At 49.3% G+C, this 23542-nt stretch overlaps 2 protein-coding genes across 3 annotated transcripts; both read left to right on the forward strand.

Moving 5' to 3' along the window:
* Positions 1-3842: 3842 nt before the first annotated feature.
* Positions 3843-10711, forward strand: LOC125508703 (uncharacterized). The gene is made up of 11 exons (XM_048673480.2): positions 3843-4050; positions 5170-5335; positions 5563-5744; positions 5832-6800; positions 6925-6981; positions 7246-7603; positions 7694-7893; positions 9148-9224; positions 9581-9682; positions 9916-10111; positions 10312-10711. The coding sequence occupies exons 2-11, from the start codon at positions 5179-5181 to the stop codon at positions 10399-10401; spliced, it is 2388 nt and encodes a 795-aa protein (XP_048529437.1). The 5' UTR covers positions 3843-4050; positions 5170-5178; the 3' UTR covers positions 10402-10711.
* A 144-nt stretch (positions 10712-10855) lies between these two features.
* On the forward strand, positions 10856-14835 carry LOC125508704 (uncharacterized). 2 transcript variants are annotated; one of them, XM_048673481.2, is made up of 3 exons: positions 10856-11874; positions 14027-14110; positions 14517-14835. In XM_048673481.2, the coding sequence occupies exons 1-2, from the start codon at positions 11074-11076 to the stop codon at positions 14078-14080; spliced, it is 855 nt and encodes a 284-aa protein (XP_048529438.1). In that variant the 5' UTR covers positions 10856-11073; the 3' UTR covers positions 14081-14110; positions 14517-14835. The 2 variants fall into 2 exon arrangements, with proteins under 2 accessions (XP_048529438.1, XP_087382099.1); XM_087525973.1 differs by having other exon boundaries at positions 14032-14110.
* Positions 14836-23542: the final 8707 nt, after the last annotated feature.

The raw sequence follows: 23542 nt of genomic DNA on the forward strand, positions 1-23542 counted from the left end.
GCGCCACGGCCGCCCGCCACGCGTCGCCTGGCATGCGCCTCCGTCACCCTTGCTCCGGCTATAAAAGCCGGACTCCTCATCGGTGAACGCCGCACCACAGCAAAAAATCGCCCCCTCCCCTGCTCGCACATTCCACACGCCCGCCGACGAGCAATGACAGCGCGGTACCCAGGCGACTCCGCGGCGAAGAACGACTTCGGCCGCCGCCACCTCCACGAGTGGGAGGTGCGCCTCCTTTTTGAGGCCGACTACCCGGCTCCCCCGGACATGAGGGTGCCGGGCACATGGCGCTTGAGCGCCGGCGGCGTGCCGGTGCCACCCACTCCCACTGGGGCGGACAGGCGGGCAGAGATCGCCCGCGTTAGGTCGTCGCTGACGGAGGAGCAGCCGCGAACGCCGGCGTACTCCCCCGACAACAACGCGTTCTGGATGATCTACTTCGACCGCCGCCGTGACGGCCTGATCGCCTCCACCAACGGCGTCGTACCTAGCGGCCGCCACAACGCCGGAGGGCGGTGCGAGTGGTGGGGGGTGCCCGGCCGCACCCTCGAGAACGTCCTCGACTACATCGAGGCCGGCAACATGCCGCGCCTCGAGTACCCCGCCCCCGCTCCCCCGTCCTTCTCTCGCCGCCGTGGCAGCTCGTGGACGCCGCGGCGGTTGTCGGACGCGACAACCTCCTCCTCCTCGGGCGGCTCGCCGACGGCCTTCGCCGTCAAGCCGGAGCCACAGGACACGGCGGGGGAGTCCCCGCTAGGGCGCCTCACCCGCAGCGGCGCCCTGACCATCCCCGAGGAAGGCCGCGGCGGTCGCCTACGCCCCGTCCGGCCGAAAACCGAGCTAGAGCCTCCCTTGCTCCCGGTGAAGCCGGAGCACCTCGCGATGGCCGCCGCTGACGAGACGACCATGAAGTGGGCGAGGGAGGACTACGTCCGCGAGCAGGTGGCTCGCCAGCGCCGCGCCATCGAGGAACTCAAGGCGCGCCACCACCGCCCCGTCAGCGAGGTGGACGGCGTCGTCTACCTTGACAGCGACGAGGAGGAGGCCGGGCCATCCCGCGTCGGCGGCCATGGACAGGGCTGCAGCAGGGACGACGGCGGGTGGCAGGGCGAGGACGACGACGACGACGGAGACTACACCGACTTCTACAAGCGCCTAGGCATGTAGAAGCCGGACGGCGGCGAGGCGCGGCGAGGACGGCGTAGCTAGGCCGTGTTTGTTTTTTTATTTGTTTTTTCTACAAATTTGAATGAATGTCCCGAGTTTGGATGAATTTTGACGAGTTTATGCCAAAAAAACGCCGAATAGATTTAGCCCTGGAGTCGACCTGGGGCGACGACTAGGAACGCAGTCGCTCCCACACTGAAAATCTCGCCGACTCGCCCCCAAGACGCGTTTTTTCGGCGTACTGAGAGCCGAACGGCTGGAGATGCTCTAAGTTTCCAACTCAATCGGTATCTTGGATCTCTAGCTGTTCGATCGTAGTTGGAGGTCAACACGGTCAACATTAAAAAATTGTCTTATTACTTGGGTAAAAATCAGAGCTTAGGTTGTAGCTAATGCATGACATCCAGCTCATTAACAATTCAACCATTCTTTTTGAAAAGGAGGATATACCCCCGACCTCTGCATCCTGGGTGATGCATGCAGCCATTTTATTAATTATTTACATATCTTTTATAAAGTAATACATCAGTAAGCTTGAAGCCATCATCTTGGCAACACCTGTCGCTACTCCTATCCCCGTGATGAAGGGGTGCCGAATGTTCGAGCGTAATACCAAACAGATATCGCACCAACACCTAACATCTAATGTCGGATGCCCCATCCAAGCCACAATACCTGGACTGGGTTACATACTGATCCAGCGCACTTTTAGTGGGCACCACATGTGCACGCTGCAAGGGCCGTCACCCCCTTATCCATCAATCCATCCTCAGATTAGATACTGACGCAATTGACCTTGTCAGGCCTCTCTGCCATTGACGCCACCACGACGCCAGACAGCGTCGTCCTCCTGCACGAGTCCGTCGCACCCATCGAACGCCAAGTCTCCACTGTGCCATGCGGCCGAGATCCGCCGTCATCGATGTGTAGGGTGAAGTGCCGCTCCACCACCTACCGACGCCCCGACCATCAAGCCGTCCACATGTCCGTCCAGCCGATGAATGTCTTCAAAGATGATGCCCCCACGAGGGTGATGACGAAGAAGTCGCCATCATCCGATCCAGGAGGCCCCTCAATGCCTCCAACGAGTGCTATGACGCCCACGGCGCCGCCGTCAATGGTAGCCCTCCTCTAGATCTGAGGTTTCCCTCGAAAACAATGGTGCTAGGGACGCCCCCACCATCACCTCCAACGAGGAAAATGACACCCACGGGCGCCGCCAACGATGGTGGCATCCTCACCCACTTCAGCAGCTAGGCCACCATCTCCTCCTCCACTTGATCCGCTGCCGGGAAGCCATCGCGAGGCAAGACCCACCGACTAGATCCCTTTGGACCGACAATGAAGACAGCCAAAGGTAGAGGAGGTCACATCGCCGCGTGGCCGACGCCATGGCCACACACACGTCGTCCCGAGGCGCCCGCTCAAGATCCACCGTCACAGCCACGCCTCCAAGCCGCGACAGATGGACGCCCCGCCGCCGCCATCATCCCCTCGCACGAACTTTGCCCAGCCGGGATCCGGCGGCGGCGGGAGGAGAGGCAAAGGGGAGGCGGAGACGGAGGCGGAGAGAAAGAGAGAGATCTGGATCGGGACAAGTCTCAGTCGATGCTATATTCGTAAGATCTTACGTTGAGATCCGTGCAAATTTTTCTTTTCATTTTTTTTTCTTTCTTACATGTCATATCACTTGACTTAGACTTAGTTATAAGTCTCAGTCAACCGAGACTTAGACACGCCTAGTGAAATATTGTTTTCTCGCATAGTCGCATCACCATGTCCATTTACCCATGGCGGGTTTCCACCATTGGAGATATTTTTACTATCTATTATGATCAGTATCGATCCGGTTCAATCTGTTCGATTGATGAATAAAATGGGATTAGTCGGAAAAAGTAGATAGTCTGAGTTAGGCATGTAGGATAAGAAGCCCACGTGGAGCCGACGGCAGCGCCTGCCCGTCTCTAAGCTCGTCTAGCGCAGTAGCCGAGCCGGGCACTTGTACGATGAGTCTTCTCATCAAAGTAGAAGATACTGGAGCCGAAAAGAAGAAAACCTCTTTGCTGCATCCCCCGATGGACACGAGAACGAAGAAAACGTGCATGGATCGGGTCCGTCGTGCGTGCTAGTGTAGCAGGATCACCATCACCATGCCTGCCTGTGCCTGTGCCTGCGCCGAGGGAAACGCGTGAAAGTAGAGACGAGAAATGCGTGCGCAGCGCCCTCCGGAGATAGACGGCTAGATGCTTTGGCCTGGCTACCAGGCAGGCTGCAGCTCCTATACGGAGGACTGACGGTAAGGGCATCTCCTCCTCCTCCTCCTCCCTCTGTGCGGCTGTGCGTATGCGTGTCAGGGCGTGCGTTCGTCAGTCTGCGGCGCACACGGACCTGGTCCATGGACGCCCTTGACCATCTCCCTGTGTTTCCGTCCGTTGGACGTGGCTTTTGCCCGGAACGGGAGCTGCGTTTGCGTGTGGAGCTGCTGCCTGCCCACAGCCGCCTTGCCTCTTTCCTCCTTTCGGCATTTCCTTCGCCGCGTAATAAATCAGACTACACTAGTAGAGGAAAAAAGAAATATAGCAGAGAGAGAGAGAGAGAGAGAGAGAGAGAGAGGGGGGGAGAGACTCGGCGAGGACGAAGGGAGGGAGGGGAGTAAAAAGGAATCCACTTTTCCTACCCACCACCATTTCTTTCTTTTGCACTGCAACAGCACAGCACAGCACACCCTCTTCATTTCGCCTCCCGTCCCCTCAATAAACCTTCCCTTGCCCTCCGCTCACACAATCCCCTCCTCCTCCCCAAGAAACCCCAGACAACCAACCCTCCTCGTCGCCGATCACCGCCGGACGGGAGCTCCCTCCGCCGTCTCCCGGCGATTCCTCAGTAAAATCGCCGCCTCCTCCTTCCTCGCGCTCTCTCTCTTTCCGTCTCCTTGCTCGCCCACGCTGTAATTTAATTCAACGACCTAGCGCTTGTTCTCGGCTCAAAGCAACGTCGCACCGTGCCGATGAGGCGCCCCTCTCCACCCAACCGCGCCCGATCGTGCTTCTTCTCCGCACCCAACGCCCGGCCTTGCCTGCTCTTGCTGCTGCTTCTGCCTCTGCTTGGTGGCGGTGGGGGATGGGTGGCGCGACTCTTCGGATTTCCCATGCAACCCAACGGGATTGCGCAATGCAGGATGCAAGCGGGGGAATTAGGGCGCGTGCTCACATTTCCATCACGCGAGTGATCCCCTAGATTTTCGCTTTTTTTCCTACTGTGAATGCTCTGTTGTATCCGATTACCAAGTACCGCAGGGTGCCAACTGCAAAAGTCATCCCTTGTGTTATCACTGTGCTTGCCCTGTTGCTAGCTTCTTCTGCTGCTACTAGTACTTGTACTAACTTGTTTGGTTCCATCATTAATTGTGCCTGCAATGCAGTCTCAGGTGTAACTGAGTTTTAGTTTTACTATGAGGTGATATACGACTAACTGGGGCTTCCAGTAATTATGTCTAGTGTACTCAGATGTTGAATTGCCTACATGTTTGGTCCTTCAGTTCCCTTTATTGCTCTATACACACATGCTTTTTGTAAGTTTGGGGCTTCAAAGGGGAAGGTATTATTGAAAGTGCATGCATTTTCTTCGAATCATTGCGTGTCCTCAACGTACAATGTACCTGTACTAGTTTCTCATGTGCCAATACTTCTCTTCTTACTAAAAATGGTGCCAAATAGGCTCTTTATATGGCGTTCCGGTTGATTTTTTTTGCATGCAGGTAGGTGATTCACTTTGATTTCATATGATTCACTAATACTCATGCCTAAACAACTTGCTTCATATCAATGCGTAGACGATGTTCACTGAACCTTCACACAACTAATTAAGTATATAGTAAAATGATGAGATATTGAGATGGTGTTAGTTGATTTGCGCATCGTGCTTTCATCTTTACAAAATGTTTATGACTGAACAACTTCAATTTGCGCTGCACTTTGTTTAATCATTTCCGCCCGTTCTCAGCTTAATGCAATGGTCAAGAAGAAATCTTCATGGAGCCAGGTTGTGAGTGGCAGGCCAACAAACCTCTTTGTTCCTGCAAGAAATCTTCCAGTGCAGGATCTTGGAGCTGTAATTTTCGGCTGCACAAACAATACTATTGCTGAGTGCCACTCGCGCCAACTTTTTGGTACGCTATATTTCTTAATCATAGTCTTGCTGTTATAGGCCCTTTCTTTTTCTTTCATACAAAGAAGTGACATGTCTGTGTTTTTTAGAGCGTATGCCCTCTCCATTTGATGCATCTACGATACCTTGTGCTAAAAATTCTTCTTTCATGCTTTTTAAAGAATATAATTCAGATTTTTGAAATCAGTTTGTTGAATCATGCACTAACTTATGTAACTTACATGTCAGGCTTGCCAAAAGCACATCTCTCATATGTACACAACATCAAGGAAGGGCTACCTCTATTCCTGTTCAATTATGATGATCGCAGATTGCATGGCGTTTATGAAGCTGCAAGCAATGGCAAATTCTGTCCTGAATCAAATGCATGGACAAATAATGGCTACGAAAAGACAAGCTATCCTGCTCAGGTATCATCCTTTATTCTTGTATATGCCACCTTGCTCAACCTCTATAAAATGACTCAAAGGGAGCACTGTACTCTTCCAATTATCTAGGTTGCAATGCGGATAAGAATGTGGTGTGTTCCACTAGAGGAGAGTAAATTCAGGAATGCTATTATAGGCAATTATTACCAGAAGACGCCCACTGTCTATGGCCAGAAGCCTCACTTCTTCAGATTTGAATTGGATCATGCACAAACACGTGCTTTGATGGCTATGTTTACTCCTTCGCCTTCCCCCATCAAGTTCTGGACGCCTCCTGTTTCACAACCAGGAGCTCAGCATGTGAGTGAACCAACACCACCTCCTGTGTGGGTACAAAAATTTGAGGGTAACAATGAGCTCAAAGCAGAAAAGGTTTTAGTGTCATATGCAGATGCGGTAAAGCAAAGCAAGTTTGAGGTTGAAGGAGTTGGACTAAGAGATGTGGATGATGGGCGGAACAATGAGTGGAACAATGAGCGGAACAATGAGTGGAACAATGAGTGGAACAATGAGCGGAACAACGAGCTCAAACCAGAAAAGGTTTTACCAGAAAAGGGTTTAGTGTCATATGCAGACATGGTAAAGCAGAACAAGTTTGAGGTTGAGGGAGTTGGAATGGCAGATGTGGACAATGGGCATGCCAGCTCAAGCAAAGAATCTTCCAATGGTTTCGATGATCTCGACTGCAAAGAGACACCACCAGAGTGGGAGGATCATGCACTGTTCAGTAAGGGAGTTGAAGTGCAACAGCAGCAACAATCTGCCCAGCAGGAAAATGAGCTTAGCTTCACGTTGGTATTAGAGAAGCTTAAGGCTCTATCAGTCCAGCAACTTAGTTCTGAATTTTATGTCAATGGAGCTGGAACAGAAGGCATTGATGCATATGGTTGTAAGGACATGCAAGAAGTTAAAGGTACATTTCTTGAGGGGCACTGTGGTTTGCCGGAGAACTTAGATACCGAAGTCGATCAGCTTGCCTGGGAGCATTCCAGTTTGCTACTCCAAGGATTGGACTATGAATCCTATTCAGAAGCTAAGGTTAGTTATAACATAGCTACAGGTTTACTACCGTCCTTATTTCTTGTCTGTCTAATATGAGTACTCCTGCAAACAGCTTCATGTCTATGTATTCCAACTTTCTCACAGTTATTTTGTTTTTCAGTTGATAGATGTGGTTAAAGGACTGTCCGAACGTATAGAGACTATGGAGAAGAAGCAGGTATCTCTAAATGCTGTAATATCTTCAAATGCCTTATATCTGTTATACTGTTTTTTTTTTGGATCTTAAAGTTTATGAATCAATAAGTTAATCATAGCGTTAATTCATGGTGACCTACAGGATGGTTGTATTTTCAAACTAAGTTTACTTTTATGTATTCTCTAGTGTATAGGATTATACATTTTGTATGTAAATGTTTGGAATCCTGCAAAATTCAGCTTCTTTAGTGTTCTGTTCCTAATATTCTGATATGTTCAAATGCAGATTATTTCCAACAAAGAAGTCAAATGCCTACAAGGAGTGAATGACAGGTTGCTGAAAAGAGTTGTTGAGCTAAAGAACACAGTTAAGAATTTGAATTCGAAAATAGATCCTTTATCTCTAGATGATTCACTAAATCAGTTTGTTGAAGAATGTTTGGGTTCAGAAGATGTCATTTATCTCATTGGTGGTTTCGATGGCATCTCATTTTTGTCATCATTAGACTCCTTCTCACCCTCCTTGGACATACTAACACCTCTGAAACCAATGACTGCTGGGAAGTCCTATACCTCTGCTGTCGCGTTAGATGGCAAAATATTTGTTCTTGGTGGTGGTGATGGCGCTTGCTGGTTTGATACAGGTACTCATTGGTTTCTGTGTTTAGTCTTTGATGGCCTCCCTGATTGCAAATTTTAGGTCCTAATATATGCATGCATCCTTTCTCCTGAAGTTGACTGTTATGACCGAAGACGTGATGATTGGATCCCATGCCCAGCACTGACTCATGGAAAGGGGAGCCTCGCTGGAGTTGGTTTGCATGGGAAAATTTATGCATTTGGCGGTGGAGATGGCATTTGCTGTTTCTCTGACATGGAGGTGTTTGATCCTGCTCAGGGAAAGTGGACAAAGAGTCACCCTATGCTAGAAAAGGTACATATGTTTTCAACATGTCATCCTTGATTCAACTTACCTTCATTGCAGAATGATTTAATCGAGTCTAGTAATTGTTGTATACGCTGCAGATCAGGAAAATTACTAGTTATGAACGAGTACTACACCGTAAAGAGGAAAAACTGTGGGGTTTACAGAAAAACTAGTTATGAACGAGTATGAGTAGCCTACTGATAAATTAGTTGCTCCATTTTCAATACGAAGACGAGATAGTACCAACTTTTATCTCTTCATTCTCGATGCAAGCATGAGAACTACGAAATCCTAAGCAGTTACAGATAAGAGCCTCCATGTCGGAGAATGGTCCATAGGATATGGAAAAAGTAACTCTTTGATCTACTCCCTCCGTTCCATATTACTTGTCGCTGATTTAGTACAAAGTTGTACTAAATTAGCGACGAGTAATATGGAACGGAGGGAGTATATGTGATGGTCTCCTCTGTTGTTGCTGGGTATTTTTCCTACTTCTAGTCGGACATCTCCTGGGGAAACCACACCTTGTTTCAGTGCGCATGTTAAAAAGGAGGATTAGCATAAGTTGGTTTTCAGCGGGTTGCTCTTGCTTGAATTACCATAACTCCATAAGTTGGCCTAACATTGTTCCATTTTATCCCAAAGTTGTAGATTTCACCACCATAACCTCCACACCACTGCCTAATATCCACAACAATGTCTTTGACATACTCGATGGTTACTTGTCCCACGAGGATCACCAGAAATACCATGCTGGTTTTGGCTTTAACTGGATGGGGTCAGGGTTAAGTCTTCTGTAAGGAAAGAAACAGGGGCTCCACTAATTCATTACAGATGTATGGAATTTAGAAGTTTGCCCTACTTAAGCAGGGAGACAGTCTCTTATTCATGTGAACAAATGAACAAAATGTGTTTATGGATTATGAACATACATAACTTCTAGGTGTTGGTCTCCACTGCTTATTTGCATTAAATTTGTAAAATTTACTTTCTGTTGACTAGCGAAACTCGTTAGTATCTTTTACTTTGTAAAAAAATGCATCTAAAGCTGGCATCAAGGAGGACCATTTTATGGAAAGATAATGATTGTCCTGATGCAAAAGTGCGTACTTCTGTAGTACTCTGTATAATTGTTCCTGTTTCTCTATTTGCTATTTATGGTTTCTTACTCATGTCCATATAATGATATATTCCAGCCTATAAACCTCTATGATGTGATGATTGCTTTTGTCTGAACAATCTGTGCTGCTTGGTTTTCAGCGCTTTTCTCTAGCTGGTGCGGAACTTAATGGTGTGATTTATGCAGTTGGCGGTTTCAATGGGGTTCGATATCTGAGGTGATATCCTTTCACCACTTGTACTTATTTTGGCAAGTTTCAGTTACAAACTGATTTAGGCACTATCAACCCAGCAAAAGTAAGCAGTTTAGTGGAGCAATACAACCTGCAAAAGTCTTAGAGCACATATCATAACTCATGGCTTAGTGCATATTACTCTGTCGACCCCCTTTTCGAGCAACAGAGAAACACCCTCCTTATATCGAAGCAGTATGTAAATCTGTAATCAACTGAGTAAATTGCACGGTATTCATTAGCCTATTTTCTTTATGGCTTACATGGCAATGAACTTATTATTTCTTCAAAGTGAGAATGTACAATTTCCATTTTGCTAATGCTACAATGTTTGTTACCAGCTCTGCTGAGAGGCTTGATCCTAGGGAGCCTAACTGGAAAATGCTCCCAGCAATGAGTACAGTAAGAGGTTGTCATACGGTGGCAGTGCTTGATGAGAAGATGTAAGTATGTGCATCTCTTTTTACAGATCAGGACGGTCCACTAAAAATTGTAGAATGTGGGCATCTAATTAAGTCTCTGGTATAGCTCTTTGTGGTAAATCACGGGGATCAGCGTAAATTTTGCACGATGTCGGCCCATGTAATCTAAAATTTTGTTTTACTGACTCTTGCTACAACTGAAAACAGCATAGATGCCCGTCAAGGTGCTTAGCAATGCCGTGTTTTTCTTTCAGATATGTAATGGGTGGTTATGATGCTGATGCTGGAGCAATGTCGTCCACTGTTGAGTTCTATGAGCCAAGAATGCCGTCATGGATGACGGTGGAACCAATGAACTACACCAGAGGGTACCACTCTTCAGCTGTGCTCGGTGGCTCGATATTCACTCTGGGTGGGGTCAAAGGTGAAGCAGATACAATCTTGGATGTGGTAGGTAGCTACACCCAGATGCAATTTTCTTGCAATTTTCTGCCGAGCACCATACGGCGGCTAACATCCAACCTACATTACTGCCTAGATTTCAGTTTCAGCAGTTTTATCACTTGATTTTCTCGCTGTTTGATGTGTAGTTTCTCAGAAAAATTGCGCTGATCAACTGTTGAAACCTCTTGTGTTGGATGGATTGGCAGGTGGAGCGCTACAAGGAAGGCTGTGGTTGGGTGAATACAGGGATGAAGTCAATCGGCAGCAGATGCTACTGCTCTGCCATTGTTCTCTGAGACTCTGACCGACCGCCTTTCCCCGATCTACTTGACACTCCGAACCTATACCTACTATCTAAGTATCTATCTAAGCTGCTGCTGATGATGAGTGAACGGCAAAGCAAACTGTTAAGACCCTGGAGGGTCCTCTCTTTGTCCTTGTCTAAATTCAGAAGCCCTTGCCTCCTGAACCGAGAAAACCGTCGACGACTGTCCAATTTCTCGTTTCTTGTTTTTTGGATCTTAATTGACAGTGCAGCAAGCATCTGATTTGAAACTGAACTGAAATGCGAAAAGGGACACGAACTATATGGACGAACATTTGATCTGTTGCCGTATGCTTTTGCTTTTATGATCGTTTTTCGCTGTCGTTTGCCTTCCTGTTGTTTACTGAAGCAACTTCAGGGCACCAGACACAGCAAGAGAACACCAGCGTTTAGATTCAGGCCTGGCTTGAAACCCTGACATGATCCTTGGTTTTTCCAAAATTTTCTTGAAGATGGCTTCAAGATCTTTTTGTTTGCCATATTTTATGCAGGAGTACTTTATAAAACGTAAAATTGTAGCAGAACTGTAGAAGTAGGGCAAATATGGTGTGCTGAACCTGAAAGCGGTTGTTGAGCTAGTAATTGAAAGAGGACGTGCTGACCTTTACACGTCCCCATCGATCCCATCCCACCACACCCACCGATGGCCGTCGGCGAGGAGGTCAAGCTCTCCATCTCCGGCGCGGCCCTCGCGGCGCTCCTCCACCGCTGCGGGGCCGCCGTGGGTGACTGCGACGGCCTCCTCTTCGGCCGCGCCCACCGCCCCCCTCCGCCGGCCCCCACCCTCTCCGACTACGACGACCAAACCCCCGCCGCCCCGTGCCTTTTCATCTCCATCTCCGGCCACTCCTCCCTCTCCAACCCATGCTCCCTCTCAGATCCCCTCGGCCGCCCCAACCCGCCACCGCCCTCCTCCCCTTCCCCCCTCGGCTTCTTTTCGTCCCGCCGCCGCGCCCCTCTCCGCCCCTCCATGCGCGAGCTGGCCCTCGCGTGCTCCCTGTCCAAAACCCTATCGCCCATCGCCCACCCGCTCCTCTTCATCCTCGTCTCCCCCTCCGCTTCCGACGATCTCTCCACCCACTCCTTCGACTACCGCGCTTTCCTCCTCGTCGGATCCCGCCTTGTCCCGACCTCGCTCACCGTCGTCAACGTCGGCCCCGGCTTCCGGGACCAGTACCACTCCTTCGCCCCGGAGTCGCCCTTCCCGTTGCTGCAGACTAAGCCGCCAGCGGCGGCGCCCCAAGCAGACGATGCTTACAGCATTGGAGAGCAGAAGGCGGTGGATGCGATGGTGGATGGGTTTGGGCTGGGGAGGCTGCAAGGGCTCGTGTGCGCTGCAGCCGGGCAGGCGGCGGAGATGGATAGCATGTATGCCGGGATGCTCCGGAGGATGGAGAAGCTCGCCAGGGAGGTGGAGAAGAGCAATCACCGCGTGCTCGACCAGGTTGTCTTCTCATCCTGCCTATCATGCTGTTCTTAGAGTGATTACATGCAGCATGCATTTACGAGCTATTGCGCAAACCATCTAGTGGTTGAATTGTGTGCTTTGAGGGGTTCTTGCAATTTAGTCAGTAATTCAGTGTGTTGGTTTGGAGCTACATCTTGCAAAATTTTAATCGAAAATGATCAGCTCGGAGCAACGGTCACTATTATTCATGCAAAAATAGTTGCATAGTTTGGCAAGAAACATTTCCTTTGCAAGGGTGGTAGTTATTCATGTCTATGCAGAGTAGTATGTAGAGAACTAGTCATTCTGGTCAATATTTGATTCTCATTCATCACAACAGGTTCACTAGTGTAGATTATGCATGGGATGTGAAGTTTCCTTTCCTTTCAAGAGTGCATTGTTTATTCTCAATTGGTTGTCAGCATTCATGAAACAGCTTTCAAGAGTATTTTTCATGTAATCGTATGCCACAGCTGCACTCATGGAAGTATATAGATAAGCTGACCAAATAGCTACATGTTCAGTCCCAAATCCAAAAAAGTCTCGCAATCACTCCCTCAGTCTATCTCCTTCAATCTTCTCTATGCAACTAATCTGCCTTCACCAAGATGCTTGATTCCATGAGCTAAAATATGAACTATAAAGTCCCAGTAAAATGGCTTGCAGTGCCAATTGGAATTTGGGCCTAGAGCTGCTCTTGTTCAAGGCAAGAAAAGGCGAAACATACTGAGCTGGAGAAAGGGTTTATAAAGCCAGGGCCAGTCCTGAGATTTGGAGGGCCCAGGGCAAAACTAGAAACTGGGGCCCTTGATATGCAAAAGAAAAACAAATCAGTTTTTCTTGTGGAAAAAAAAAATCTAAACACACCGTGTCGGTGAGCCGTATGTATATTTGAGATTTAGTTGGCCTAAAGGAGGAAGAGAAGCTCGCTGCCACATTTTAAATGTATTGATCACCCATCACGGTATAATTGTTTTATATCTTCAGAAAGAAGAGAGCGAATCTCACTAAATATACTGAGAAAAAAGATAAATTTTCTGTGAAAATGAAATCAGATAAGGCTTTCAGAAAAGATATTTTTTACTTGTGGCGGAAAATAATAATGAGAATACAGATCTGAAAAAGCCTTTACACGAAACCGAAAAGTAAAATGAAGAAAGCTAAAATGCTATCAGTGTGCCATGCGTAGTTTTCGTATTTAGCTGGCAAATTCACCCCCAAAGAGAGGATGTGTATTATCATGGTTTTGCCTTCACGTGCCATGTGGTGCTCATACACACAGAAAGCCAATTATAAACCATTAGAAAATTAAATAGCTGAACCATGTGTTGTACTAATTGATTGCTCGAGTCAACATGGGAACCTGCTATCTACTACACCGAGCTTTAGTCCAAGATTGAGCGACGAAGTGAAGCGTCGCAAGGGGCATACTCACACTGCGTAAGCGTGGTTATCTGTCCATGGTGTCACGCCACCTGGCCTGTCTCCGGCCTGGCGCCTGTGCTGCTACTTAGCTGCGTTGTATGCTGGCCAGGCCCAGTTAGTACAGACTACATACGGCATATCTGGGGCCCAGGGCGTCCGCCCTACCCCAGGGTTTGGCCTGTATAAAGGCACGTTCAATGTTCTGAGAAAACCGAAGGTAAGAAATCCTTGGCCTCTCTGCATCCGCACCTAAACATTTGGTCGACAGGCTAGCAAATTTTTTTCTGGGTCCAGAGCTAGTTTAGGCCTCAAGCCCAAGTATCCAAAGGAATGAGAACATGAGGTGAGAACAAAATGGCGGAGGTTAAGAGACAATTATGGGACCGCGGGCACAGGTTTGGAAAAGGCGCTACTGTTCTTACTTGCTGGTGGGAGTCAGTACTAGAGGCGCAGGCGAGGTTTTCCGAGCAGAACAATGGGAATTTAGCCTCACTAAGGTGGTGGTCTTTTGTTGTTTGAGGTCTTAAAAACTGCCACAAGTGCATGATCTTTCATATAGGATGTTGTTGGAATGCCTTCTCTCTGGAAGATCAATCCTCTGTTGCGTCAAAAAGTTTAAGCCTTGGTAAAGGGGAAGTGAGAGGATTTGGCACTCGAGTAGTTGCCACTGAATGTGTGCGCTCTGTTATTGATCGTCTTGTCATTTGTCCATGTGATTCTGTAGGAAAGGCGGAACCTGGTGATGAGGTGCAAGACAGCGGGACTGCAACTGCAATAAAAGACCGAAGCTTCTTTCGGTCTCAGCAAGGTATAGCCTGAATTGGGACTCTTGTAAAACTTGCTTCAATGTCTGTGCTCCTGAGGGTTATCGCTTACTCTTTTGTAGTTTTGTTACGACCTACTTCTGTTACAGTAGTTGACCCATTCTGCTCTGAGACCTCCAGAGTCTAGGGGGTGACTAATTGATGATCTTGATTGCACTAGTTCATTAGTTCATATTGGAACTGGTAAAATTGCACGTCTCGAGATTCCAGCACATTTGATAGCGTGTTAGTTCTGCAACTATTTGGTACTTCGCCGTTGCAAGGAGCAACTTTGGTCCTGATGTATTTAACCTGAAATGTTGCTATGTTGGCGCTTGTGTATTCTCGATTATGTGTATAACATATCAACCAGCCTATGTTGACTTGTGTTTCACCTAACTCTCTCTGCAGTGTGTATATGCTCCGGAATACCGGAGCAGCGCGTCTCCAGTCAGGGATTGATCGTGCATTGCACGGCAGCAGTTCAGCCATTGGAGTAATGGCTCTCTAGGGTGAAAGATGGTGTGCTCCATGGATGGAGTTGGGACGGGCGGCTTGCCGTTCAGAAACTGATGGTGCTGGCAAAGTGCAGCGTTGAGTCGTGGTCGTCGTTGTGATGCTCCTCCTATTCGTTTGTCGTGCGATTGTGCAGACTGAGTCGTAATGTATTTCTTCAGACACAACATAGCAACATTTATGTTATGGAGATAATGATTTGTGATGGCGATTATGATTTGTTGATTTTTCTTTTCTTTTTGAACTGATGATTTGTTGACTTGTGGTTTTCCTCTCCACCGTTTCCTTCTTCAGAGCTGGCCCTTGAAAAAACAGGCAATTGATGGTGATAATGTAATGACGTGGTGGCCTCATTCACGGGCAATCTCGCTCAGCTTTTTAAGCACACATTTGACACGAAGGGGCTCAGATTGGCTGACTTTAAACGTAAGATAACTTTGGGTCACTAGACATGTGGGCCCAACATGCCAGTGGCCCTAAGGGCATCTCCAACGCTGACCTGCAAATTTGCTCGTGCATTCTTCGCGTATAGGGGACAGTCCTATGGACGTGGATGTGGGAGTTGGCTATCCAACGCTACTTGCATACATTTCAGACACTGTTTAAAACAAATCGAACGAACTTCATACAAACCAGATGCCGGATGCAACGGATCTTCTTTGACTTTCCCATGTAGGGCAACCCATTCATCAAACTGCCGTGAGCCCCGGAAGTATATGCTTGAGCGAAAAGGGCAAGAGTAGCCTATGCTTTCCCATGTCCGGCAGCACCGCTCATCGGAGTGGCACTGGAGCAATATGCTTAAGCCGGAGGGTAAGGGTGTCCTCCGCTTCCGTGGAGCACGGATGAGGGTTGGTTTTTGGGCGGGGGAACGATGGTGGCCTGCAAGTAGGCAAGCCACCGACTATGCACGCCGCACGCCGCGGTGGTGGCCTTCGTGGGACCCAAGTGACGGCGGCCTCTCATGTTCTACTTCTCCTCGATGATGGTGGCAAACGCGGACGTGCTAGCCGCCGCCTCATCGATCTCCGCGAAGCCGGCTTCTTTCTCCGTCAGTAGGGCACGGTCGCAGGCTCGCAGGCACGCAAAGAGCGGTACGACACGACCTCGTCCATTGCAGCCACCATACTCGTGCCGCCGTGCTCTCCCGTGAGCTGGCTTGAAGTGACGAGTTGCTGAACCACGCGCCGGCTTGGAGTGGCCGCCTCCACGAGCTAGCCTGCAACGGCCTGGAGCAACAATAGAGGTGGAGCTGAGAGTTTCCTCACTCGTATCCGGTGGGCCGGCGGGTCACCCAACCGGCTTTTATAACGGAGAAACTCATCTTCCTGCACATCGGATGCCATGAAAAGTGTAGAGAAAATGGTGCAAGGAGCGGATGGGGAGTGGAGGTGTGGTGCAATTTTTTGCCCGGCGCCTGGCATCGTTAAATAGTGGGCGGACACTCGGAGCCAACCGGTGTTGTGTTTAATGTCGGTCGGCTAGCGTACAGACGTGTGGCCGGAGTAGGTTTCTCGGCTCATGAGCGGGTTTAATGAAGGAAGGCATTCTGCACCCGTTTGAATGCGGCGAGGAGGCGTGTTCAGCCGGACATGTAGCGGGCGACGTTCTCCCGACCGATGCGCCGCTTCAATGCCGGAAGTGAGATGTCCCGTCCGCTTTGGGCCGGCGTCAATCCGGAGTAGCCGGTCTACAACGACATGAATGCGAGCAGCTGGTTATGGGCGGGAACGCATGCATGCATGGGAGAAGGATTTTGGGTGAGCCATGGTTGCCAGACGTGGACGTGGCAGCGGTCCGGATGCCCGCAAAATCCCTTTCACTTTGTCTCTAGTGTGCGTGAAAAAGCACATCTAGACCGGCCTGTGGACCGATGCAGGACCGTATTGAATGACAACACACGTTCGGACCACGCGATCCGAACGGTTGCGGAAGGTTTAAAGATCGGTGTTGGAGATGCCCTAAGTCACCCACTGCAAAAATCGGTCAATTCCAGGTGTGGCTTGGCGTAAAAATGTCAATTCCTATGGTGTGACACACCATCAAAATGCAAAAACATTAAAAAAACATCAAATAGGGAGAAAAAACGCCGGACAGAGGCCGGACAAATTCGCTGCACGCAGCGCTGCTACCCCATTTTTACCCCATTTCACCAGCTGTCCGTCCTCGTCATTTCTTCGAACACGTAGCAGGCATAGCGAACTTGCCGCCGCGGCCGCCTCGTCTGCCCAAGCTCGCCGCCGCCCGTGCCGCCGCGCCCCGCGCCCCGTGCCCGAGCCAGGCCGCCTGTGCCGCCGTGCCCCGCGCCCGGGCCAGGCCGCCTGTGCCGCCGTGCCCCGCGCCCGCGCCAGGCCACCCGTGCCGCCGCGCCCACGCACGCCGCCCGTCGCCGCGCCCGCGCGCCCGCGCCATGGCTGCCCGCGGTGGAGTTGGCCGTTCCGTAGGGGCATGAAGAGCAGCCTGACGCCCGGAGAGGCGCGACCTTCTCCCCCTCGCGGTGGCGCCTGTCGCTCCGGCGCCCGGAGAAGCGCAGCCAGAAGTAGCAGAAGGCGAGGCCGTCGAGCCGGGCCAGCGCCTTGAGCGCGTCGGGCAGTGGGTGTACGAGGTGCGCGTGCCCGGGATCTTGGTGAAGTACTCCCCGCTCCCCTGGGCCAGGCCGGACACCACCGGCGTCACGACCCCTCCCCCGGCGCGACGCGTGCCGTTGGCCGCGCCGGTGGCCGCAAAGAGCGGCGCTGCCCTCTTCTCGTCCCGCTCCAGCCGGTACGCAAGCAGCTTGGTCGCGGTGGCGTTCTTTGAGCATTTCCGACGGGCTTGGCAGAGGCATGGGAGGCGACGGAGAGCAGGGGAAGGAGCGTGGAGAGGGAGAGCAAAGGCGGAGGCGCCATGGGTGTGAACTGGAGGGGGCCCGGTGCTGCTGCTGTACTGGAGTGGCGTGGTGCGCGCGGTGGGCAGGTACAGAAAAGAAGAAAAAGAGAGACTGACAGGTGGGGTCGAGGGCGAACACAGACGGACGACGAGGACGCGGAGACGTCCGCTTTCTGTCCGCTTTGGCCCCAAACCGAGAGCAAGTTTGGTCTGAAAATGAGGCAAAAGCGGACACAGACCGGACGAAACATTCGTATGCTCCCATACGTTAGGTCATTCGTTTTATCCATTTTATCCCAAATAGACACAAACAGACGATTTGAGGTAAATTTGGGTCACGTGGTGGAGTTGGCCTTAAACCGAACCAAGCCCACCTAGCTAGCATTCCGGGTTTGCCCGTCACTTTCTCCCTCTACTTTATTTTTCTAGAAGAGCTCACGGTACTGGCCACCCAGGCCAAATGCGACCTCCCCAAGAAAGAAGAGGAGAATGGTGCAAGGACGAGAAGACTTCTTCTCCTCCCGGAGCTCTGATTTGACCACATCGATCGATGATTATAGGATTAACAATAACCGAATCTCGGAGTAGGATATATTATCGTCTGGTCCTCTGTGGGATCTAGCTACCGTCCTGCATAAGTACGGTACTCTGCACATACCAGTACGTATATTGTTTATGCGCATTGGGTAGCGGTATTATCGCAGGGGGTTGATAAGTCAACTTGATCGCTCGCACGGTTTGGATCGTGCAAAAGTCAATGCAGGTGATGCGGCGCTAGCTTATTATTCTCCGTCCGGAAATATTTATTCTAAAAATTATATTTTCAGACGGAGACAGTATTATCTTGAAAACCTATTCGTCTTCGGAAAAAATAGAACGCAATTCATCCTTGCTTATATTATCATTTATATATACTTGTTCCTTTTTCTTTATATAGTCTGTAAGGACTAGTTTTATTGATGTTTTCTCATTTTTCTGAAAGAGATGCAGACGACCCTGTTTATTTAGCCGGCGCGGGTGTAATTTGACCGTTTGTGATTGTTATTGTTCCACACCAAAGGTGAACAAGTAACCAAGTAGCACACTCCCCATGATACTTTCCTCGAAGTTCTTGTTATGTTGTGGGCGATTTGGTGGACAAGGCGGAAAACGATTCTCGAGGAAGGGTCCCATAGTCAGTTATCTACTATCTAATCATACGACAATATTTGGATGAGCTGAGGGTTTAGCCTAGCCAAACCAGACTGATGGGGGCAGCTAGGCTCATCTTCCATCGCCTTGGATCCCTCTACATGAAGCTCAATGTGGACGGTGTTGTAGCCAAGGTTACGGGCAAAGGGGCGGTGGGCATCTGTTGTTGTCATGAGCATGGAATGTTTCAGGGGGCATCGACGGTTGTTTTTGATGGCTAATTGATCTAGAAACTCCGGACGCACATGTGTGTAGAGAAGCTTTGGGGTTGGGGAAGGACATGTTCACCTCGACTCTCAAGGCACTATCGAGTTTTACGAGGACTAAAACCACAACAAGAATTATGGAACGGAAGGAATACCATATAATTTTTTTTCTCTTTTCTTTTTTATGAGATGAATACTAGTAAACTTGGGCATGGGCAGCCTGGCCCGACGACCCAGCCTGAAAAACCTGGGCCGGGCTGGGCCGGGCTCAGGCCTAGAAATGGAGCCTGTTGCGTATGTTGGGCTAGGCTCGGGCCTAGGAAATGAGGCAGTTTACACAGAGGCCCGACCCAGCCTGGCCCCAAAGTGCTCCATTTTGTCTCCTCGGGCTAGGCTCGGGCTTAAATATGCGTTTTTTGGATCGGGCCAGGCCGGGCTCGGGCCTAGACTTTGTACGTCGGCCTTTGTCAGGCTCGGCCCGGCCCAACGAATGCCCAGGTCTAAATACTACCCCCCTCCGCCCCCCATCTCAAAATAAGTGACTTAATTTTATATTAACTTTGTATTAAAACTTGTACGAAGTTGTTTTGGGAGGAAGTGAGTATATGATTCCGAAGGAGGTTAAATACGCATCGAAGTTTTAGAAGAGCATCTTCAACTTCGGACGGCCAGAACATGTAACAGGGAAAGCCCACATGCTAGCTACTCCCTCCGTCCTGAAAAGCTTGTCCAAGCTTGTCTATCAAATGAATGTATTTAACACTAACTTGGTGCTAGATACATCCATTTGAGGAACAAGTTTTTTCTAAATGGAGGGAGTACAACGGATGCGCACTCTCTGTTCCGAATCATAATCATCCTTCCTTTAAAAAATAATAATAATGGTGACTAGACACAGAGTGTACCTTGACAGTTTGCCGTGTCATCATTGTTATAGAAGATTAAGATGAAAAAGAAATTGTGATGACCATTTACTAACAAGACTGTATGCTTGGTTCCAGCTGACGTCCTGCTTATGTGTGTACCGTACAATCCTTGATTAATTAACCAGAGGGCCAACCAAGTGGCTAGTCTGGTGAGCGATTTAACAAAACAATCAGCAAAAAATAATCGGAGTGCCAAAGTTGACCACGTACTCTTGTTGTATCGTCGGTTAGGCAAAGGAGTACGTATTAGATAACTGACTACAGGCATAGGGTTAGGGCTAGGTAAGTACGGAGTCGATAGGTCAACTTACGGCACAGCACGTTCGTACGTACGTACGGCATGATCATCGCCCAAATGTCAACGAAATGCTGTCACCCAGAACATTCCACTTGGACTTGAATTCTATCTAATTAAACCTTGAATTGTATGACTAGTTAGGCACAAATAGGGCGCATTGAGCTCTTTTAAGTCCTGTGGTTTTTTCTTTCACGTGAATCTTTATCGCATTCTTATCTTTTGGATCGATAAGTGGATCGGGAATATGCGCTTTCAAGTAGCCCTGGCAATGGAGGTTATTTACAGGTTGGATATGGCTGCAGACTCGAGGGCCCTCTTTGACCACGAGTATGATCTACGAAAACTGCCGAAGACGAAGTTGCTGGGATTGAGCTCTCTGAAGCAGACGATTGCTAGATAACGGTCTTGCCTCCTCCACTTGAGGGAGGGGGACGCAAACACGGAATTCTTCCGTCGGGCATGCGCGGCTAACAAATGCAAGAACATGATCACGGTCATGCATCATCATGGAGAGGTGTTCACCGGGCAGGAAAGCATTGCGGGGATGGTGAATGAGTACTACACGGGCTTATTTGGCTCAGCGCCGGCAAGGCAGCACACCATTGACTTGGATATGCTAGGCCTTCTGTCAAGGGACTTGGTGCACCTTGAGGTCCCCTTCTTGGCGGAAGAGGTGGAAAAGACGGTCAAGTCCATGCCAATGGACAAATCGCCGGGGCCTAAAGGATTCATAGGTCGATTCTTTGCGACATGCTGGTTATAATCAAGTGGGATTTCATGCGAGCACTTCACGACTTCTTCCATGGAGATATGCGTGGGCTACCGAGCATCAACAAGGCCATTGTGTCGCTTTTGCCGAAGAGAGAAGGGGTTGTGGATATCCAGGTCTACCGGCCGGTGAGCCTAGTGCACGGAGCGGTCAAAATATTTGAAAAAGTGCTTGCAACAAGATTGACCGAGGACCTCCCGAAGCTCGTTGGACACTATCAAAGTACGTTTGTCCAGGGACTCTCTTTGCACGACAACTTCATGCTGGTGCAATCCACGGCAAGGCATTTGCAAGAGTTGAAGGAACCAACAGTGATGCTAAAGCTTTACATATCAAAGGCATTTGACTCTGTTCAGTGGCCGTTTATTTTGGAGGTTTTAACATGGATGGGTTTTGGGAGGAGATGGATCTCCTAGATGTGTGGGCTATTAGCAACTGCCTCCACAATGATCATGGTAAACGGGATACCAGGAAAGCCAATCTTCAACTGTCAAGGGCTAAGGCAAGGGGCCCCGCTGTCCCCATTGATATTTATCCTCTGCATGGAGCCGCTGCAGTATCTCTTCAAATTGGTTGTGGCCAAAGGAATGCTAGCAACCCTAGCCCGTTCTGGCGTTCATCAGTGGGTGTCGATGTTTGCTGACGATGTGATGATTTTATTCAAGCCCGTGAAGCTCGAGTCCAGGGTTTGTGGAGCCATTTTGGACCTCTTTGGGCATGTGTCCGAGCTTTCTATGAACACGACAAAAAGTGCAGCAATGGCCATAAGGTGCTCTCAGGAGGAGGTGCACGCTGTGTGTACTTTGCTTGGTTGCGCGAGTGGGACGTTTCCATGCAGGTACTTGGGACAGCCTCTAACAATTCGGAAGCAAACAAAGGTGCAGCTCCAGGGTCTCGTGGACCAACTAGCGAACTGCCTCCCAAACTAGCGAACCATTACTACCTAAGAGTGGGTGCCTGATACTAATCACTTCAGTGCTATGTGTGATTCCAATACACGCTATGCTCGCACTGGACTTGCCTCCCAAGTCATTATCAGCGATGGTTGGAATTCGCCGAGGATTCCTTTGGTGCGGAAAGAAGGAGGCCAATGGAGGAGGAAACTACGCGGTTGCATGGGACATGGTCTGTTGACCTAAGTGGGTTGGCGGTTTGTGAAGGAAATATGCCCTAGAGGCAATAATAAAGTTGTTATTTATATTTCCTTATATCATGATAAATGTTTATTATTCATGCTAGAATTGTATTAACCGGAAACTTGATACATGTGTGAATACATAGACAAACAGAGTGTCCCTAGTATGCCTCTACTTGACTAGCTCGTTAATCAAAGATGGCTAAGTTTCCTAGCCATAGACATGTGTTGTCATTTGATGAATGGGATCACATCATTAGAGAATGATGTGATGGACAAGACCCATCCGTTAGCTTAGCACTATGATCGTTTAGTTTGTTGCTATTGCTTTCTTCATGACTTATACATGTTCCTATGACTATGAGATTATGTAACTCCCAAATACCGGAGGAACACTTAGTGTGCTATCAAACGTCACAACGTAACTGGGTGATTATAAAGATTCTCTACATGTGTCTCCGATGGTGTTTGTTGAGTTGGCATAGATCGAGATTAGGATTTGTCACCCCGTGTATCGGAGAGGTATCTCTGGGCCCTCTCGGTAATACACATCACTATAAGCCTTGCAAGCAATGTGACTAATGAGTTAGTTGTGGGATGTTGCATTACGGAACGAGTAAAGAGTCTTACTGGTAGTGAGATTGAACTAGGTATTGAGATACCGACGATCGAATCTCGGGCAAGTAACATACCGATGACAAAGGGAACAACGTATGTTATGCGGTTTGACCGATAAAGATCTTCGTAGAATATGTAGGAACCAATATGAGCATCCAGGTTCCGCTATTGGTTATTGACCGGAGATGAGTCTCGGTCATGTCTACATAGTTCTCGAACCCGTAGGGTCCGCATGCTTAACGTTTGATGATGATCGATATTATGAGTTTATGTGTTTTGATGTACCGAAGATAGTTCGGAGTCCCGGATGTGATCACGTACATGATGAGGAGTATCGAAATGGTTGAGACATAAAGATTTATATATTGGACGATGTTATTCGGACACTGGATGAGTTCTGGGGTCACCGGATAAATATCGGAGTGCTGGGGGTTATCAGAAACCCTGGGGGAACTAATGGGCCAACATGGGCCTTGTGTGTGAGAGAGAGGAGAGGGCCCTAGGGCTGGCCGCGCCCCCCCTTGAGTAGTCCGAATTGGACTAGGAGGGGCGGCGCCCCCCTCCCTTTCCTTCTCCCTCTATCCCTCTCCTTCCTCCCCCCTCTCTTCCCTTGTTGGAAACCTACTAGGAATAGGATTCCTATTCCTAGTAGGAATCCTACTTGGGTGCGCGCCCCTTGAGGGCCGGCCGGCCTCCCCCCTCGCTCCTTTATATGCGGGGGCAGGGGGCACCCTAGAACACACAAGTTGACAGTTGTCTTAGCCGTGTGAGGTGCCCCCCTCCACAGATTTCCACCTCGGTCATATCGTTGTAGTGCTTAGGAGAAGCCCTGCGTTAGTAACTTCATCATCACCGTTATCATGCCGTCGTATTGACGAAACTCTCCCTCGGCCACAACTGGATCAAGAGT

The sequence above is a fragment of the Triticum urartu genome, chromosome 5A (genome assembly GCF_056163025.1).
Source record: "Triticum urartu cultivar PI428250 chromosome 5A, HENAU_Tu73, whole genome shotgun sequence".
Classification (NCBI taxonomy): Eukaryota; Viridiplantae; Streptophyta; class Magnoliopsida; order Poales; family Poaceae; genus Triticum; species Triticum urartu.

Bases quoted from the DNA above. Each gene is read 5' to 3' on its own strand.
- LOC125508704 (XM_087525973.1), top strand. From the start codon at position 11,074: ATGGCCGTCGGCGAGGAGGTCAAGCTCTCCATCTCCGGCGCGGCCCTC. The intron at 11,875-14,031 runs GTTGTCTTCTCA...TCTGTAGGAAAG, and splicing joins ATCACCGCGTGCTCGACCAG to GCGGAACCTGGTGATGAGGT. The intron at 14,111-14,516 runs GTATAGCCTGAA...CTCTCTCTGCAG, and splicing joins CTTCTTTCGGTCTCAGCAAG to TGTGTATATGCTCCGGAATA.
- LOC125508703 (XM_048673480.2), top strand. From the start codon at position 5,179: ATGGTCAAGAAGAAATCTTCATGGAGCCAGGTTGTGAGTGGCAGGCCA. The intron at 5,336-5,562 runs GTACGCTATATT...CTTACATGTCAG, and splicing joins CCACTCGCGCCAACTTTTTG to GCTTGCCAAAAGCACATCTC. The intron at 5,745-5,831 runs GTATCATCCTTT...CCAATTATCTAG, and splicing joins AGACAAGCTATCCTGCTCAG to GTTGCAATGCGGATAAGAAT.